Raw genomic sequence first — 21674 nt, 5'->3', positions numbered from 1 at the left:
TGAATGTTTACAAGATTAAGGGTCAGTAAGCAAACTAAATTAAAATTAATGGTGTCCAAAGTACCTATTGTAATATTTTATATTGAACGATTTCACAAATCTACATTTACTTTACATTTTTGCAAGTTCTTACTTATAAATTATTTAATACTAGCTTTCCACCCGCGGCTTCGCCCGCGTAGTCAAAGAAAAACCCGCATAGTTCCAGTTCCCGCGGGATTTCCGGGATAAAACCTATCTTATGTCCCGGGGTAAAAAGTAGCCTTTGTTCTTTCTCGGGTATCAAAATATCTCTATACCAAATTTCATGCAAATTGGTTCAGTAGTTAAGGCGTGATTGAGTAACAGACAGACAGACAGAGTTACTTTCGCATTTATAATATTAGTATGGATTATCGTATTCTTGACTGATAAAAAACCGATTCACGGTCTAATTGTATTGTACCAACTATTGAGTGGAAACAGATTACTCGGTTCTTTTCCTTTCTTATAAAGCTGTTTAAATAAATATTTATAAAATGAATTAGCTTTAAACGCGCAAACTATAAAACCGCAGCGAAAATCCTCAATTACATAGAATACAGGACATAACAACTATCGGTTTATTCATTAGATTTAGTTGTAAAATGACATAATACAATGACATCGAGTGTGAATGTTTAGTGCCGCTCGGATCCGCCATCGAACGCTAACATCTAAACAAATCACTACATATAAACTTAATGCTTTAGAGTTAGCTCATTATCTATATTATACCTGTTTCACACCATTGTTTGATTTACATCGACCAACGATAAGCACCGGAAAACATAATACACATATTATATTAACAAGTTACTGTGTAAACGGCGTCACAAATAGTTTGCATTGTGGAATTGTAGAGCGTTGTTGCTTGGAGTCTAGGAGAGTTGGAGTCTCAAGATATTGATTACTACATGCATGTGCACGTGTAAATTACGCTTTATTTTCATTCAGTCTACACAAGGTTGAAATTTTTTACTAATTTTTCACGATTGATAGAGACTCGTGTGAACAATTTATTGAAATAAAATTAAGTAACTGGAATCCTTCACACGACGTATTTAGGAGTGTGTCCTTGGCGTTATTACTTTTTACACCATTATAAGTAGTTATACTCATTATGGCATTTGCATAATATACATGGATAAAGATAAGATGGCGATTGAATAGTTAAAAAAACTGCTTGAATTTTTATATGTAGTAAAAGCTAGCTTTAAACTCAAACTCAAACTCAAACATTTATTTATTCAATTAGACTTCTTCCAGAAGCACTTTTGAATCGTCATTACATTCTTTAAATTTAAATTTACCACCGATTCGGAAAGCAGTATCTATGGAGAAGAACCGGCAAGAAACTCCATAGTTGCTCTTTTAAAGTCATGTCCATATACAATATAATTTTACATTACATGTTACTTACATCTAACTACATAATATTATATATGTATTATCATAATATGCCAAAGAACTGTCCTGTTATTCTTACGCGACAACCCTCCATGGATTTTCATCTTCCATATATTCCTTAATGCTGTAGTAGGCTCTCTGAACTAATACATTTTTTAAATAAGTTTTAAATTTAACACTACTAAACTCTTTAATACTATGAGGAATTCTATTGTAAAAACGTATACCTTGGCCCATAAATGAATTTTTAACTTTAGCTAACCTATAAAATGGCATTTCAATTTTATTTCTATTCCTTGTGCCATAACAGTGTCTATCTCCTACTTTTGTGTGTAAGTCCGCGTTTTTGTGTACATGTAAAACATTATTAAATATATACTGTGATGGTACAGTGAGGATACCAATATTCTTAAAGAGATCTCTTAGTGAGTCCCGAGCACGTAAATTATATATAGAGCGTATGGCTCTTTTCTGTAATATAAATATAGTTTCTATATCTGCAGCCCTGCCCCATAGTAGAATTCCATAGGACATAATGCTATGAAAGTAACTAAAATAAACCAATCTAGCCGTATCTTCATCGGTGAGATGCCTTATTCTTCGAACTGCATATGCAGCTGAGCTGAGCTTAGCAGCGGTGGTGGCAACATGGGTCCCCCATTGTAGCTTCTCATCTAGTGTCAAACCAAGAAAAACAGTAGACTCGACAGGGTATAATACCTCCCCGTTTAAAATGATATCCCTTTTGACCTTTTTTACATTTGGAAGGATAAACTCTACACAATTTGTTTTTTTTGCATTCAATAATAAATTATTAGCATTAAACCAATTAGATATGCGTAAAAGAGCAGAGTTTACTTCGTCAACATTTGTGTCATATCTATCCACATTAAATATTAATGAGGTATCATCTGCAAACAGTACTATTTCACACATATCCTGCAAATAATAAGGTAGGTCATTAATATACACTAAGAACAAAAACGGTCCTAAGATAGATCCCTGCGGAACACCAATGTTAATCGGCGCACCGCAAGATTTCTCTCCATTAACAACAACGGTCTGTACCCTGTTCTGAAGATATGAAGCTATGAGGTTCTGAGATAAACCTTTGATACCATAAAAATTTAGTTTCCGTAATAGAGTGGAATGTTCTACACAGTCGAAAGCCTTAGAAAGGTCGCAGAATATCCCCAAAGCATTCTTTGAATTTTCCCATGCTTTATATATATGTGACAAAAGAGCTATTCCAGCATCAGTGGTAGAGCGCCCCCTTGTAAAACCAAACTGTTTGGCGTGCAGTAAACCATTTGAAACAAAATGACTACATAATTGGTTTAAAATCAATTTCTCGAAGACTTTGCTCAAAGTTGGTAAAATAGAAATAGGCCTATAGTTATTACAGTCTTCTTGGTCACCGCTTTTGAATAAAGGAATAACTTTACTAAACTTTAATAAATCAGGGAATATACCACAGTCACAACATTGATTAAATATAAACGCTAAATGGTTGGCAATGTTTTCTATAATATTATTTACTAAATTCACAGACATTCCCCAGAGATCACATGTTTTTTTTAAGTTTAATGTTTTAAAAGTTTTAACAATTTCATCTGCAGTCACATGTCGCAATTCAAATAATACATTACACTCCGCAACATGGTCCCTCAAATAGGACTCCGCAAGCACTGATGATGAATTTAATTTTTTAGTAATACTAACAGGGACACTACTAAAGAAATCTTCAAAAGCAAGCGCAACATCAGCACTTTTGTCAATTACCCTGCCAGCATTTACAAGTTTTATGGTACTATTTGTCCGGCTTTTGCCCATTTCACCATTAATAATTGTCCAAACAGTTTTAACTTTGTTATCAGAGTTGCGTATTTTATCTCTGACATATAGACGCTTGGCAGTGAAACAAACTTTTTTAAAAGTTTTTGAATAATTTCTAACATAATTATGGAATGACAAGTCTTTGTTATATTGCTTCATGCCATATAACTCATATAGAATGTTCCTGCATCTGTGTATACTAGGTGTTGCCCATTGACTAAATGGTAAATCCTTGGTGATACTTAAAGATTTAACTTTAAATATTTTTTTAAACTCATTATGAACTAAATTAAAAAGATTTGTAAACATTTCACAAGGATTATTATAAAAGGATTGATCATTCAGGTTAGGCAGTTTATTATTAATATTATCTCTAAATTTATCAATGCCTTTTTTAGTTATAGGCCTAACATTAATTCTTTTAAACTTAGGTATGCAATCCCATTCCAAAACTACTTTCTGGCCACAGTGATCTGAAGTCAGTATATTGAGGATATTTTTTTCTAGACAGTTGCAATCACAGTATATATTATCAATACAAGTTGCAGAAGTAGGTGTAATTCGTGTGGGTTCATCAAAAACTTTATACAGATTAAATGAGTGAAACAAATTAACTATTCGTGTTGCCGTCTGTGTGTGTGAAAGTAAATCAATATTAAAATCACCACATACTATTACCTTCTTTTTACTCCTGCCTAAACGCTTTAATGTTTCTTCCATGACTGTCTCAAACATATTATAGTCACTGGAAGGAGGTCTGTATACGCAAACAATAATATAACGCTCAAGCTCAACACAGGACAGTTCAATGGTGCGTTCTACAGAAAGACTTACAATGTCAGTTCGTTCTTTGCATTTAACACTATTGTGAACAAAAATAAGAGAACCTCCATGAATAGCATGTGCCCTATAGTATATACTTTTTAATTTATAATTATCAATATTTAATAACAACTGACATTGTTTAAGCCAATGTTCTGTTACACAAAATATTTTTATACTATTATGATTTAAAAATAATTCTATTTCTAATAATTTGCTAGCCAAGCCTTGAATATTTTGATGTACAATGGAAAAAGGCTGCTTAGCTGTTGTCTTACATACTAGTTTAAATCTAGCTTAGGGCTAGTTTGTCCGTCAACACTTAACTTCGGTTGATGTATATAATTACTACTACATAAAATTATAGTAGATCGATGGTCTGATACCAAACATGTACCAGACTGGTTAATAATTTTATATGCTATTAACATAGCAAGTTCTCTCTTATATCTAAATGGCAGATACACTGTATTCCTTGTCAAGCAAAAAGATTTTGTACATGAATTTATGTCAAAATATATAAATGCATCACTATGATGATTTGTTAAATTATATAATTTTAAGTTAATGTTATAGATAAATCTATATTGATTTTGTGTCAAACCAGGCAAATATGGTAATGTACACAACATAAATTTGCATTTTGTCTCACTACTAATTTTCAACATTTTTTGAAATCCTATATCAATGTCATGTTTTTTTAGATTAAGACTATCTCCATATAATATAACAACAATGTTATTTTCATTAAAACTAAAATTATCTAATGAATTCATGATATATGTAAATGAACTATTAGGAGTACAAAAATTAGTTACTTTATGCCCTAAGTTGTTAAGCAAAGCGCCAAATCCCTGACCAATGTTATCCGACAACACAATAATTTCCTGCATGGAAAGATGTTTTGTTTTACTAGATGAAATTGTTGCCGTGGATGGAATACTATGCATGTCAGTGCAGTCAATGGGCTTATGGGGCGACGGTTGCTCCTTGTCACTTATGGAACACTTACATACATAGTTATTGGTTAGAGACTCGAAACGATCCATATTTTCATTGCTTAACTTTATAAGGTAATCTGCCTCTTTTATGTGCTCATTGATTTGTAACTGGGCAGCAGAATATTTTTGGTTGAGGTCATGTAATATATCATTTAATGAGTCTATTTTCTCCTTTAGTTCAGTAGTTTCCACTTCATATATCATTTTATAATGTTCTAAGTCCCTATGATATCTATCTAACTCTTTCACAAGGCTTTTATTTTTAGTTTGCAATTGTGCTACATTTCTTAATGAAAATCTATTTTTAATTACTGATTTTGTGTGCTTAATAAACCTACTTAATTTGAGATATTTTTTTAATTTGTTATGTGAATTTAACTTGATTTTTTTATTGTTTTCAAAGCCACTTAACTGTCCACATTCAACCAGTTCACCATAAAGACTGTTGGATGAATTGCATAGCCGCTTGGAGTTATCCTCTTGAACCTCCATTAAACTGCATTCCAGTTCAACGATACGACTGAGAGCCTTCTCGTGGTCATTGGAACACTGTTGGAAGCTGTCAACAATGTCTTGGAGGGCTGTGCACTTGTTTTGGCTGTCCATATATTGAGTGTGGAGTTCAGCTAGCTCGGCCTTCAAACTTGTGTTCTTTTTTATTATTTTCTGGATTTCAAGTTCATGTTCCTCTCTCTCCAGCAAGAGTTGTTCACACAGGGATTGTGAAGCCTTTAAGTCCTGTAGTGTGGCCTTAAGTTTGTTTTCCATATCTTTGGCCACTGCCTTGCGGGTCAGCATGTTGTAATTTTAGTTGCTGAAACAGGTGAAATAGATGTTAAAAAAATTGTATTTATGATGCAATTTTAATAAAATTTACTTGTGTTAGATAGATAGTGAATAGATAAAAAGTAGTTTTTTAGTAGAAATGAAGTATATTTTGTCTGGAGCTATTAGTTTTTGTCCTCTAAATTGCTTCCAACTTGTCAAGCAAAGTGAGACGATAACTATGCGCTCATGTATTTATTGTGACGTTACTCATAAAATATGAGCAGTGTTATTAGTTAAAATGAATGCGAATGTTGTGTATAGTGTTAAATATAGTAGATATATTAGAACTAGTACTCCCCTGGTTTATCGAAGAAATTCGAATTTGAATTTCCGTTGGCTCGTTGACATCCACGTTATACAAAACGTTGCTTCAGTCACATAAATGCGTACTTCACATTAATTAATACACATACGTTGATAATATAGTTAACTAATACTAAATATTACTGTTTTTACCACTAATTATTGAATTTATTATATTTTATTGAATTTAAAACTAAGAGCTGATGTTCACTCAGCTGTTGACATCTGTCATCCCTTTGTAAGATGATCCTTACGTAATAATTAATCGCGACTATTAAATCAATATTTGATATATGAATTATAATATTTTAAGCATAAATTATTCAAATTAAATCCTGTAAAACCCAAAATGCGCACTTCAATGTTTAATTACTTACAATTTAATTTAAAACCAGTTTGAAAAATATTATTAAATACGATTTAAATGTCCATTTACATTATAATTTATAAATGAAGGGAAAACATTGAAGAATGGTTTTGTTACCAATGATTAGAATCCATCAGCAAGCAATACATAATAGCTTATAGTATGTACTATGTAGAGGGCGGATGAGGATTTTCTATCTATTTTTATTTGACTTCTCTAAAGCATTTGACTGTGTAGAAAATTCGACTTTAGGTATTGCATTAACTCAATCACTATGTAATTAAAAGACAAGCTCAAAACCTCATAGGGATGCAGACCGTTGTTAGGAAATTTGAAAAACCAAAGACGTCACGGGTACAAATTTTGAATTAATGTAATTAACTACCTATATATTATATAGAATATTATAATAAATAATACAAACAAACATTGAAATATTATTATTTCAATGTTTGTTTGTATTTGAAATTCTCAGATTATAGTTACGATGAAGATAAGATGTAATATGTATTTACACAAATATATACATGCGTGATGTAATTTGCGTAATAAACGCCGACATTCCCAAACACGCGAGACGCGCCTGCGCCGGCCACCGCAGCTCTGACATAACCCATTTATTTGATGCGATTTTCCACCGATAACAATAATTACAATACTGTACTCTAACAACATCGTCCATGAACATGTATATCCTAGTCGCAAAATCGTAATCATTTCATTCAAGACAACCTCCCTCCGCGATGGGGCGTGGGGCGGCGCCTCACCCCCGGGCGCGTTGCGTGCGGCCCGCGCGGGCGGTTACCCAACGCTGCACCATTTGCATCTCTCGTACGAATAACGCGAAACTTCCTCAATAATTCTTGCATCACGCACGTTGCTTCATATAGCCGACGCATATTTTTGTGTTTCTTCATTCACTTGTCAAACACTAATATTATGCTAAGTTATGTAACTGCGTATTCGTTTAAAAACTTCGTTATTTCCTTAACTATTAAGATAATAGATTTTTATCTGAAAATATTGACCAATCTGATTATAACGAGGAAGTCTTTTTTGCTAGTTTTTTTTATTTTTTATTTGCCATTACGTACATATGACGGTACAAACGGAAACGTGAAGCCGTAAGTCGTTACAAAATTGAACGCGTGACAAATTAGGTAGAGGATGTGAGCTCAGCGGGTTGGGTAACTCCGGGGACGTACTCTTGTATGTTGTGTGTTGACCCGACCTCGCCGCGCCTGCACCGCCGCGCCGCCGCGCATCTACATCATAGAGCCTCAACTGGTACGGAATAAGAATTCGATGGGTACAATAACTGACATATCCTCGTTTAAAATATGTGAATAATGGTATTTATTTATTTCATGAGCATGAAATCATGACTAATTGCTGTGAAATTCTGTAATTTTAAAGAATTCAATAAAATCGTATTTGAAAATTAACGACTTAGATATTTTATCATTTTCTGTTTTTGATATTTTCTTTGATAACGTTATGAAAAATATATTTTAAAGATTTCTATATTTACCATTATTTTAATTCATAATTGGTTAGATAACCTAGTTTCGTATTTCAGTCGAAATTACTCGCCCTGTTAAACTTAAATAATAGCATCTTATTATGTGTGTCAAGCTGTTATATAATAAAACACTTCAGTTAATGTATTCTTTATAATGTAAATTCCAATATTTATGAAAATAGCATTTATTTAAAGCTCACTTCATCGCGCACGTTCCGAACAATAACTTAAACTGTAACAGAACGTTCCAGACGGTTTGTGCAACGGATCGTGTGCCAGTCAGGTGTTTTTGTTCAAATCCTAAGACAGAAGCGGCTGTCGCAAGCTCTTCGCGATTACTTAATGCAGGAGACTCAACTCTGACCTTTGACCGTTAGCCTCGCCATTAGCGACGCGTGCGACTCTACACTCGACGTAACAGGTGATTTGTATAAGGGCATCGTGTTCTAATGGAGCCTTACGGATTGTTGCTTCATCCTTCACTGTATACAGCATTTTAAAGACCTTAGTTCAACCTAATTAGAAAAAATCGTTGTCTATCTAGACAGTTTATGGATATCGATTTCGAAACTTAATTTTAACCCGCGCATTATGAATATTTTAAAAATTTAGAGCATGTTGCGAGAATGCGAAAATGATAATTCCATTTACAGAGATAGAATTAGCTGACGAGATCTCATTCATTCAAATACCGTAAACTCGTAAGGTCTACGCGGTCGTGAACTTGTTGGCACAATGCAGATGTAGATAAACCTTAATGACATACAATTTAACTGTTCATGTCGTAGTGTATTATTATATCTATGGTCGTGAGAGCACACACGTACACACGCGCGGTGCGGACACACACACGCGCCGCGACCCTGACCTTGTGTGCATCTTCGACCACCAATGTAATGCGGCCTCTTTGCATTTCGCACTCGTGTTTGTAATTCGTTCCTCCTCTTATACGGCTTGTGCTTTATATGTATACTATGTAGGACAAGAATAGACGATTCGTGTTTTATACGAAGTCGGCGTTATTGATGTAATCGAGACGTAATGTACAGCTTATTACGAGAGAAATAAGTAATAGACGGAGAATGCTCACGTTCTCGTTGATTGAACTGAGCACAATATTGCTGGTTAGTTCAATTATTTTATTCAATCGTCTTTTATAGAATGTACCTTTTCAAACACCATTTACTGAACAAAACTTATTCTCGTCTAGTTATTTATTTCATTAACGGAAAAGCAAATGGTCTGTACGACTATGATTATTCACTTCAATACGAAGCAAGTAAATGTGATTCAGCGCGTCAATAATGACCAATAAATATTAAATAAATAGTTGTATTGGATACGCACTGCGCGGCGCAGGAGTCGGTCATGAGGACAGGCAGCATGTTACATAAGTGCTGATGTCCGACAACAGGTAATATAATAACGGCCAAGTAAGGCAATAAACTTAATTACACGACCGGAATGCAAAATTCATATCAACTACCTGAATTTAAAATAAACATATTTAAATAGTTACTCTTTCGCTGTGTTTTGTTGCTTAATATATATATTTAGGTACAATTTTTTCACGAAATACGAGGAATATTTATTTCTTCAACGTTTAAGCTTCTTTTGATGAAATGTGGCACATACGTATAGACAATACAACGTTGCAAATAATTACAAAATTTAATTGTTGTAATAATTAGTGCATTTCTAAATTAATTACAAATTGAGTGTTCAGAAGGAGCTAGACTATAACTGCACGTTCTGTTACGTCACTCATTGCGTCACTAAGAGCACTTTCTCGCGCACACAAACGCACACAGACGCACACAGCCGCACACAGCTGCACACACGCCAGCCTGCGGGATCACTGACACAAGACCCATGTGGCACAGTTCGAGCTTCCGTGACTTCATAAAGCTTATAAAGTTGGAGAATACGGTAAATCTGTCACATTGTGTCGCAACTTGCAATACCGTAGAGGCGAGGTTAAGCGAATCAATACGAAAGTGAATTGACTTCCTTTTCAACTGGTTGCTATGGATACAGTATAAGTAAATGAGGTCTTTAATCCAGATGCGGGTTAATATTATGTTATGTATGATAATAGATATAAATAAATAGAAGAAACTTCAATTCCTTTCCTCTGTTTAGGAAAAACAATTCTAATAAAATAATAAATAATATAAAGTGCATATGCTAGGAAAACTACATATTTTATATATTGTTATACAAACGAAGTTTTTACTGGGTAGCTCATAAAGAAGTCAATTAGGCTTTTTCATGAAAATAATAGAGTCACGCGCAAAAAGTAACCTTTAAGCTTTAACGTGTAGTTACGAAGTAATATGTTTCAACAGGAGATTAATATTCGCGATTATAAACTTTACGGTTATCTACGTTACGAAATTAGACATTCAATGCAATACTTATCTAAGTATCTACAAGTATTAGTATATTTTTATACACTATAAAGTAGAGAAAAAGTAGAGCTGTAAACAAATATCGCTGATTTATTGATAAATACTCTAAAGTTCTAAATATTCGAAAATTATTGTAAGAAATAAATTAAACATATCATTGACCTTAGCTACGCGTTACCGAAATATCTTTAAAGCTGCGATTCAATGACATAATTTCAAATGGCATAATATTCTGATATTTAAGTTAATATTGTCTGAAACTAGGTCGTACTGGTTGTCGAGGCGGAGTGGGCGCGGTAACAAGTTCGTTCAATAATAAAATACATAATTGAAACATGTTATATACATCGTCTTTTTTAATTCAACAAAAACAACAAATATATTAATTATTAAACGATAATAATCTCAATAATACCAAAAACATAATAGAATGCCATTCTTGAAAAAGCAAGTGTCTTGCTTTAATAATTGTTTTAATAATAATTCTGGTTCTTTTTGTGTGTGTCATACCTTAAAAATTACAAGTTTAAAATAATTTTGTGTAAAAATTAATTTTTTTTTTGTACATGATATAAAACATTTAGTAAGAAACATTTTAATTTTTACTAATATTAAAACCAAAAAAAGTCATTAAAAAATGCTACATAATTTGAAGGTTGTAATTTTTTATCTTAAAATAAAATAAAATAAATTTGTAATTACTGCTTACTGTTTGTAAGTGGTGATGAAGGTCGCATTAGCATATTATGATTGTTACACATCAATTTACTCGCTAACTTTAGGACTTGACAAGTTGATCAGGAACTGGTCACACGTCAGAATCCGAATAACAAATATCGGTTACGCAAGTTGGTATTTTTTATCATGAACCAGTATAATGCCCTACATACGCTTGCATGTCAATATTTTCATTCTGCAAAGAATGATAATGCCTTATTTGTATTTTGTGTATTATCGTCTGTATGTACCTACTTTAAATCGAATTAAGAGAATTGAGACGAAGTTGTCAACCTTGCGCGATACAATTACATATATTAAATGAAATTACAAAATATTCAAGTTTAAAATCGCCAATTTCCTTTCACCTCGTAAATAGTTCACGATAATTATGAACAACGCAATGTGGATATATAACATTAAACGAGTAAACGGCGAAGCAGAGGTCATTAAATTATGTTATTCGGTTTGTATGCTCTGCAATTATGTGCAATAAACTGAGGCTTTAATGCATATTTTTGTCTTTATGTGAAGTAATTATGAAATATATTTATTGAAATAGCCTTCACTCGTAAATCTAATAATATTTAAATGTCCATACATCATCTTTTAGCCACCTCATTTTGTTTGACCTTTTGTGTAATCGTAGCGATACATTAACCTTTTTAATTAAACGTAAAATGTAATAAACGTTTAGAAGTCAATGATTGATAGCTGTTTTTATCGAAAATTATCATCGAAACGGCGCTTAGCGCAACCGCTCGCGCAGTACAGTTATACAAACATATAATTATGTTCAACTGAAAATATAATTACTTTTTGCCTGTCTTGAAGCAATGCTAATGTTGTTTGTTGAAGATAATTGCATACCAAAGTTGTAAATAAATTAAATCAATAAATTAATTAAATATTCTAATATAATGCCACCAAATTTTATAATGAAATGTTGACATCATTAAATAGTTCCCAAATATGTTATAATTATGCTTCAAGGATTATGTCATAAGGTAATGTGTTTACGAGCGGTCAGAAACTGGCTTTAGTTGGATAAAAAAATTGACATCTACTAACAAAAATTTAAATGGCTTCCGCCATATAAAGTCCTGCTTCAAACCGAACTTTTTCTCTTCATAAAATTGACATGAAATGAAGATAAAATCAGTACTATGTGATTTAACAAAGCGAGAAAAACAATCACGTCAAATCTTAAACGTGACTATCATTCCATCTGAAAGAAAATATATTGTGTATATAAAAATTATAGAAAATTGTCTGAAAATATATTTTTTATTTAAATTTAATATGTGTTATTAGTAAAACTACTACAAGAAACTAATATTGCGGATTTTTTAAAATGCAATTAACAAGACGAAATAATAATCGTAATCTCCTGATTCTTACTCTACCGGTTTCCAATTTCCATACAATAGAAACGAGAGCAACGTCGGTTATAATGAATACGCATCTGAGTGTTATGCGGTCAGTGAGTCACTGAAAGCGAAAGGAGTTGAGTAACGCTCGCAGCGGCGCGCTACTGCGCCCGCGCGGGCCGACCAGCGGAGCGCCGCGTTTGACATTGACTCCTCCTGAAAAGTTGATAATTAATTTTTAACATACAAAACCGCCTTTAAACGGTCAGAATAAAACAAAATTAAAATGGGATCAATCGGAGAGCTTTCGAACAAAAAAATAATCATCAATATCGGTTTACCCATTTAAAAGTTCTGTTGTAAAAAACACAAAAAACAGTCGAATCGAGAACCTTTGTTTGTATGTAGTTGATTGAAAATATACTATATACTCCATAAATTATATCGATTTAACACAGCTATGGGATATATTGCTATGTACACCCGCCTACTGTTTACATCCATACGAATTACGACAGTAAAAAAAGATAAATATAATAATTATAGGTAGGTACAAACACTATTTTAATAAGGCGTTTGTTTTTAATGAAAATTGAGGTAAATGAAATAAAAGTTAACGGATGTCACTTACTGAATGTCACCTGACACCTGAGATCACCCGGCGAGTTCATCGACCCTCTGTCGTAATTAACAAAATCAATAGAATTGAAAATTGTAATTGTTAAATTCAGTTGAAAACTAATGGTTTTTCCGTTTGCTAATTGTGTAAAAACAATTGTGATGTTTTTGTCTAATTGTTATTTCATCAAATACAATAGTGATTACGTTGATTAACTTTTCTTAAACTTAAATAACTTGGAGATACCCAAATTAATTAATTTATTTCTTATATTCTAGACTGTTTTCTAAAATTAACTTATTGAAGTAGAGTCTTTAAATTATCGTAAAAATATAATACATTTTACCATAATAATTACACATTTATATTATTTATTTATAAATAATGAAGCATATTAAATAAAAAAATGGTTGGCCGCAGATGTTAACATGCCGCAGCTTAAAATCCCGTTGATGTCTTTTGTATGAAAAATAATTCGACATGTTTACCTACGAATATTCCCAAAGTTCGTGACACATATTTTTATTTTTTAATAGAGCTCTCATACCTTTACTTATTATTGTGATGTAAATACGATATTGCGGTTAAAATATTAAATAATTTTCGTAGTGAACGGTCCGTAAGCGATATTGAAGGCTCTCGATCAAGGCGGCTAGTTGGCTGATAAATATCTGATTATTCGGAATTAAGCACAAGGCTTTGTTTCTCGTGTTTCTCTTCGCAATTAAAATATTGATTTCAAAACAGTGTCAACTCGAATCTGGGCCGCATCAACAAAACAGAGCTCGCTCAGAACAATAACGTACAAAACTAATTAAACGTAATAAAAGTATGAATTAAATCGTTAATGATCGTATTTCTCATCTTTATTCAATAGATATCTGCAATACCAACATAAATAAATAAATAAATAAAAATAAAAATCGTTTATTTAGAAACAATACATACAAACAAAAACAATTTAGACACGACGATCGCCTCAACTAGGAATATATCTACCTGTGCTAGAGACGATCGACGCCTTCCTCTCCAGACTTAGCCAGTATTGTTAATTTAACTTATATACTATTACATAAATATATAAAATAGAGAATCATTAAGAACTAATTGAGGTTAAAAATAACATTTCGGGCATGCAGTTTGTGTGTTCGTGTGTGTGTGTGTGTGTGTGTGTGTGTGTGTGTGTGTGTGTGATGTTCCCCTATTTGAGAGATTGAGTGGACGAGTGTGTAAAATATTTCAATATCAATATGCGGTTCTTTATAAGTATTTATGAGTATTAAATTTTCATGAAGTCTTCGGTCTCGCTGTACGATAAGGTAAGTAAAAAGATGATTATTTTATGTTTCAAATCGGATAAGGTCAAAGTACGAACGTTTAATATTTTATTAATTTTATTATACAGGAGTGGGCTCAAACAAACACAGAATCGTTTTGCAGCTGCAGTGCGGACAAACGGTAAATTATTTTTTTTTTTATCCCTGCGCCTTTTTTCAAATTTTATTTCATGCCAGTTCGTCTGCTTGTGATAAGCAAGAACACAGTGTAGTATGAAGAGCTTTCTAATTGATAGTATTTTGCATTCTGTGTAATGAGCAGTAGTGGGGTAATATATGGGCTTAGCCATCATTACTTTTAATACCGCTCTTTGAGCTCTTTCTACTTTCAGCATTTGAGTTATGGCAGCTCCACCCCACGATTGAATGCAATAACATAATATAGATTGGCATTTGGCACATTGCATAATAAACTTTTTTAACGACATCTTCGTCAGCTATTGAGCGAAGCTTTTTGAATATAGCCATAAGTTTGCGTGTACGAGAGGACAATAATTTAATATGATGCTTCCAGTTAAGCTGATTGTCTAGGTGAACACCTAGATACTTAACGGTGGCAGCGCTTATTATTTGTTTGCAGCTACAAGTTCCATTATCTCGGGTGATGCACGTATGCGCTGTTATGGTCAGGTCCTTTGGCTGCGAAGATTTGTATAAGGAAAACGTAAGAAACTTTGTTTTATCTAGGTTAAGACTCAGAACATTATCATTCAACCATGCCATCACTTTAGATAGGCCAGCTTCCGCTGATTTTTTAGTGCTTATCCAGCCACTGCCGCTAAAGACGAAAGCCGTATCATCAGCGAAGGTTACCACATGGTCGTTGGATAGAGGTATGTTACATAGCTCATTTATATACACCAGAAATAACGTGGTGCCTAGTACACTACCCTGGGGCAAACCATAGGTGACTGTACACTCAGAGCTAGTTGTGTATCCAATCTTGACAACCTGCTTTCTGTCTGTAACTTGTAAGGTAACTTGATAATAGTTGCAGCGGCAACCCTCTGACACCAGCTCTTTCAAGTTTCTTGAGGAGTATGGGGATAGACACGGTGTCAAAGGCTTTAGCCAAGTCCAGAAATATACCAATACAGGTTTTCTTGTTGTCAAGACTGTCTACAATGTGGCTTATTAAGTCATTTACAGCGTCATTTGTCGACTTACCTCCGAGAAATCCATACTGGTGGTTGGAGAAGAAATTATTTTTACGGAGAAAACTAGAAAGTCTAAAATAGATAACCTTTTCCAATATCTTAGATAGTGCCGGTAAGATAGATATAGGGTGATAGTTGTGGATTTGATCTAAGTCTCCCGATTTATGAATTGGGTGAATAAGGGCAATTTTGAAGGACTCTGGAAAAACTCCGGAACGCAATGAAAGATTACAAATATGAGTAATAACTGGCACAAGAGAATCTTTACACAGTTTCAATTCCAAAATACACAACAACAAAATGCACATTGAAAGATTACGATACTAAATATACTATGTATTTCTCCATTTTTTTATCAATATTCCTTCAGCTTCCTAAAAAATAATTTGTTCAGAAAGTTGAGAATTTCCGAACGGGAACGATAGCTTAGAGTATTTTATACTAACTGTATATAATATACTCTAAGAACGATAGGTACCAATATTTCGAAAAAACACACACAATGCGGACGAAGTGCCGCCGCCCGGTGCCGTGCGCGGACGCAGCGGAGATCGCACAATGCGTGTGGGGCAACACCACGTGTGGGGCAACAAGCAACGCCAGATAATCGATAAGTTTTGCAACCACAAACCATTCTTGTGAACTTCAATTATTTCCGCGACCTGCGAATTTACGATTACATGCGAATTATGTTTTTAAATCATATGAATGACTCAATTAAAATCAACCCAGCTTTTATTGTGTGTACACTCGACCGTGACTTTATTTATACTTTTACTTTCAATGATAAGATTCAATTTATCGTTAATTCGGCCAATCTCGATAATTTGTCATTTTATATGAATAAAAAATTCATGATTCAGATGTCAAGCCATAATTGTAAACCGAAAATAAGTATGACATTTTTCAAGATTATTTAGTTGTCCTCTAAAATCTAAAGCTTATTTTATGCATATTGTATGTCAATAATCATTCGTTTAGTTTTATAATATGAATAAGTGTCATTGACGCGAGGTAACGTGAGGGGGGAAGTGGGGGTAAATCGTTCGGTTCCGGTGCAATACACTTCTTTCATTTCGCGAACGGTTTAGCTCGAATGGTTTGGCTGCAAATTAAATAGATATTATAACAATCGATTTAAAGCTTTTCCTTTTTAGTCAACAATAGGGCGGATAATATTTTATTTGGGTCAAGTAAATGGTCCGTTTTGTTATTTGTAATTTATACTGTATTCAATGCCTGTATGAAGGCCGTAGTTTATGTATATTATAAATTCCTTATATTTAATTTGACGAGGCAATTATGAATATTAATTGATTGTATAGTAAATCAATAAAAGAGCACATTAATTAATTCAAAGTATCTCAAAATATATTTGGTAATAACCTCGGTGTGATGTAGAATATAAATACCTACAGCAAAAGTGGTCGGTGTCGCACAGAAGGCCGACAGGCTGCCACGGCGAGATGTTTTCGAAACTCGTGTTATTTCTCACGGCTTATCATGTATGTATTTAAAATTTGTTAGGCCAATAGAAATCGACACTAAAAAACCCTAAATTCGCAAAGCACGATGTAGTTCTGAATTTTTGTTATGTTGTTTGAATCAGTTAGGGTGATGTAAATCCCAATTTGCAACTTCGAAAAAGTTGTGCTCGCTGCGCACCACGTGATAAACTGCGCCTTTTTATGATTTTATATGCCCTCAGTTTCAATTATTTAAAAATCTACCTTCTTATTGTTTTTCAGATATTGTGAGTGAACTATTTGTCTCACAGACTTTGTTCTATGCTCTAATGAAAGAAAATTAAATGCACTACAACTTTATTATACGACTTTCTCATAGAACGAGCGGTTTTTGCCAATATTTTGGTTCAAACGGGAGCAAAACTAAAAATTTGAAATTTTCGGGAAAAACTGACTATCTTTGAAAGGCCACAGCTTAGTTGTTATAAGGTTTAGAGAGCTGCGGTTAGGCTTAAATTGTTGCAAATTTAATTAGCTTTGTAATTTTGTTAATTACCTATACTGCAAATGAAAAAGTATTATCCTTTTTATGATTTTATACGCCCTCAGTTTCAATTCTTTAAAAATCTATTTCTACCTTCTTTTTGTTTTTCAGATATTGTGAGTGAACTATTTGTCTCACAGACTTTGTTCTATGCTCTAATGAAAGAAAATTAAATGCACTACAACTTTATTATACGACCTTCTCATAGAACGAGCGGTTTTTGCCAATATTTTGCTTCAAACGGGAGCAAAACTAAAAATTTCAATATTTCGGGAAAAATGAACCATCTTCGAATGGCCACAGTTTAGTCGCTATAAGATTTAGAGAGCTGTAATTAGGCTTAAATTGTTGAAAATTTAATAACCTTACTTTATGTACTGAATGATACTTGTCGGAAACGCATAGTTTATGACTTTTAGAGCAAAAAGTGAAAAAAGTCCAAAATTTTCGCAGTTTATTATTTGCGTATAATCTTTTTTCCTACTTTCCCAAATTTTGTAATTTTGTTAATTACCTATCCTGCAAATGAAAAAGTATTATCCTTTTTATGATTTTATATGCTCTCAGTTTCAATTCTTTAAAAATCTATTTCTACCTTCTTTTTGTTTTTCAGATATTGTGTGTGAAATATTTGTCTCACAGACTTTGTTCTATGCTCTTATGAAAGAAAATTAAATGCACTACAACTTTAACGAACTTCTCATAGAACGAGCGGTTTTTGCCAATATTTTGCTTCAAACGGGAGCAAAACTAAAAATTTCAATATTTCGGGAAAAATGAACCATCTTCGAATGGCCACAGTTTAGTCGTTATAAGGTTTAGAGAGCTGCGGTTAGACTTAAATTGTTGAAAATTTAATAACCTTAATTTATGTACTGAATCATACTTGTCGGAAACGCATAGTTTATGACTTTTAGAGCAAAAAGTGAAAAAAGTCCAAAATTTTCGCAGTTTATCACGTGGTGCGCAGCGAGCACAACTTTTTCGAAGTTGCAAATTGGGATTTACATCACCCTAACTGATCCAAACAACATACCAAAAATTCAGAACTAAATCGTGCTTTGCGCATTTAATGTTAATTTCCACTGGCCTATGTAACGTATCATATTATATTTCCATTAAAAAATGTGTGAACATTGAATCCCTTCAATTACCATATTATGGTACATTATGTTATTATGCTTAATATTAATATTATGTAACAAAATATTATTATTTATGTAATTTATATCTGTAAAACATTATAATATGCAAATCGCAGCATTATAATTTTAATTGAGGAAATAAAAAACAAATAATAAAAATATTACACTGAGTAGGTACTATAAAGGCTTTTGTATCAGATTGTAATACACTTCCTCGTATTAAAAACTGTACAAAACAACTTATAGCGAAATGACAAAAAATAATGGCCGTATAATATTATAAAGATAATTACATATTTAATATATTATGCCACTACATGTCATGAAAAAATTACCAGTACTATAACTTTAAGTATTATAAAAAAATATTTAGAACACTTATATTATTGAGAAATAACATACCAAATGTTTTATGAGCACTCAAGACAAATCCTAAAAAGATAAAGTTTACACAAACGAGTGTAGTGTTTGTTTACTCGCGCTCAACTCGCTGTTTGATACGAGTACACTTATATCGATACTCGAAATCGATATCGACGCCAGCAAAAACATAAATAATCACTAATTTCCTTATAGCTTTGTATGATAACGATGATGTTAATACATAATTACAATCGAAAGGCAATATTGTGAGTAAATTACATGAAAGCTGCCAGCAACCAATATGATCTTTAAAGCATCATGTTACCAATAATTTCACCCCGTACCAAAGTTACAATGAACGCATAACACAGCTGTTGTTCTCTACATTTACATGAAGAGTAAATCTAGTATATATGCGGTAAACTATAACACATAATCTGTATCCATGAAGCGGACACTCGTGACTCACATAAGGGGACCGTCTCCGAACGCACGGAAACGCCACTCACAACTTACGTGGGAGGTATTGTTCTCTGCAAATTATTTCATTACCCCAATGGGGTTCCGCTCGGCCGCGCAGCTGACATGCGCTTGGAGACAAGTGTGTTGTGTAATCATTATTATCAATGACATTGCCTCACTTGTCCTTGCTTTGATTCGTTAATTAAAACGATTTAATGAGCCGTGATGGATTCAAACAAGAATTTTATAATAATGAGTATATTATATATTTTTAAATAATCCCACTGTTTGGATTTTTGCTCCTGTGTATCGTTATAATATTATTTCCTTTGCATTTTTCTCGTAATTAAACGCACTCTACTACATTCTGTTAGTCATTAGAACCGCTTGATATGTTCACCCGAGTAAATAGCATATTATAATATTACATACAGTGTTTAGCTGATGAATAATGTTGATGTTCAATGAGTAAGATGGAGCTATCGTATTATCTATCACCAGTGGCCAGTGATCAGTGGTCAGTGTATGGCCACGTATGGCGGGGCGCATCCTGGCGCCGCGGCCGGTGGAGCCTTTCGTCACTTCCCCGCGCCCGCGCCAGTTGCCTCACACGTGTTGTAAACCGATTTAACTTTCAGATTAAATAAATACCTTTTCAGATTGTTATTGCTAGATATTTATATTTAATAACTATAATTGGTTGTGTTAGATACCTTTAAAGGTTTCTATTTGTTGAGTAGTATTTATAGATAACTGCCAAGTTATAATTAATTTAACAGTTTTCTGTAAGTACAATTTTCTTGAAAAGTGTAATTGCTAATCGGTACAATTTTTTTAGAAACGAACAAGTCATCAGGCTAGTTTCAATGATACCTTTAGAACCCTGATAGTAACGATATTCTTTTAAAACAATGTCTAGATTACGCGTCATGTTTGTACAATAGTGCATACTACCGTAATTAGTGTACAAATAGCCATCTTCTTTAATTATTATTAATATACGAGGAAGGTGTCTCCGTCGATGTGCAGGAAGATAGAGCCGCGGAAGGCTTCGCGGCGCGTGCGTTACGTGAGCGACTGTCCACTCTCCATCTACTCTCAAATAACAATCACTTCGCATAACTAGCAAATAGTATAACTTCAACGCGGAGTCATTATGTTTGCTTAATAATAGTATTGTTGTTTCCTTGCCTGACACGCTTATGTGTTGTAAATAAAACTTACGTCACAAAACATTATAACGTTTTGATCAACAGACCGTGGAATATTTCAATCTTTTGGTGTTAAATTGTTTGATAGTGATCTAAAAGAGTTGATCCAATGTATAATGACATAAGCAGTAAGCTAATATGTATTTGAATAAATGTTGTTCACTGTTTGTCAATCGTTGCGACAGCATAATTATTAAAGTGGGTGGTATTAAGGTCTCGATTTAAACCGATTTAGAAAACGCTATATTTGACATGACTCAACGCTAATGGTTGTCTTTAGGAGCGCTCGGTTTTACCCGACGTTACTTAATTCTGCTGGTCTATTGGGTTACGAGATACTTTCGTTATATTCAGACTATCGCTCGTACAATTTTCTAATTATACGAAATGTAGTATATATTGTGACTTAATATTTTCATACATAATAAGAACACATTCGTTATTTGTTTTTTCATTGAAAAAAACAATAAATTTTATTCCCATGCAAATAAACATAATCTCAATATTTTAATGTAAATAATTATTCACTTACACTTTAAACTATGTTATAGTGATAATTAATAGGTAGATGAATATGGCAGCCAATAATTATTGGTATGTAATTGACCGAGACGCGCGACGGTTAATGCGTGTGAATGTTTATCTGCTTGTGTGTTATGTTGACGGATGACGGATTACTTAATGCGATAATTGCCATCACAGACATACGAACCACGATTCAGCAGGAAGGTCGATTCGATCACCATTGGATCTTAATGAAACGTA

The 21674-nt window shown here is 33.2% G+C and overlaps 2 protein-coding genes across 4 annotated transcripts in view; one reads left to right on the top strand and one right to left on the bottom strand.

Annotated features, from left to right (window-relative positions):
* Nucleotides 1-21674, top strand: part of LOC149899894 (uncharacterized) — a 35786-nt gene that overhangs the window by 2973 nt on the left and 11139 nt on the right. The window lies entirely within an intron of this gene.
* LOC149899895 (uncharacterized) lies at nt 1449-6446 on the bottom strand. The gene has a single exon (XM_090113667.1). It carries the CDS (start codon nt 5883-5885, stop codon nt 4368-4370), a length of 1518 nt encoding a protein of 505 aa, XP_089969793.1. The 5' UTR covers nt 5886-6446; the 3' UTR covers nt 1449-4367.

This window comes from Colias eurytheme, chromosome 20 (genome assembly GCF_061535395.1).
Source record: "Colias eurytheme isolate Ceu_HAF_F1 chromosome 20, ilColEury1 Martin Lab GWU primary, whole genome shotgun sequence".
In the NCBI taxonomy this organism is placed as follows: domain Eukaryota; kingdom Metazoa; phylum Arthropoda; class Insecta; order Lepidoptera; family Pieridae; genus Colias; species Colias eurytheme.
Note: the sequence above shows the minus strand (reverse complement) of the source record. Positions and strands in the feature narration are given on the sequence as shown.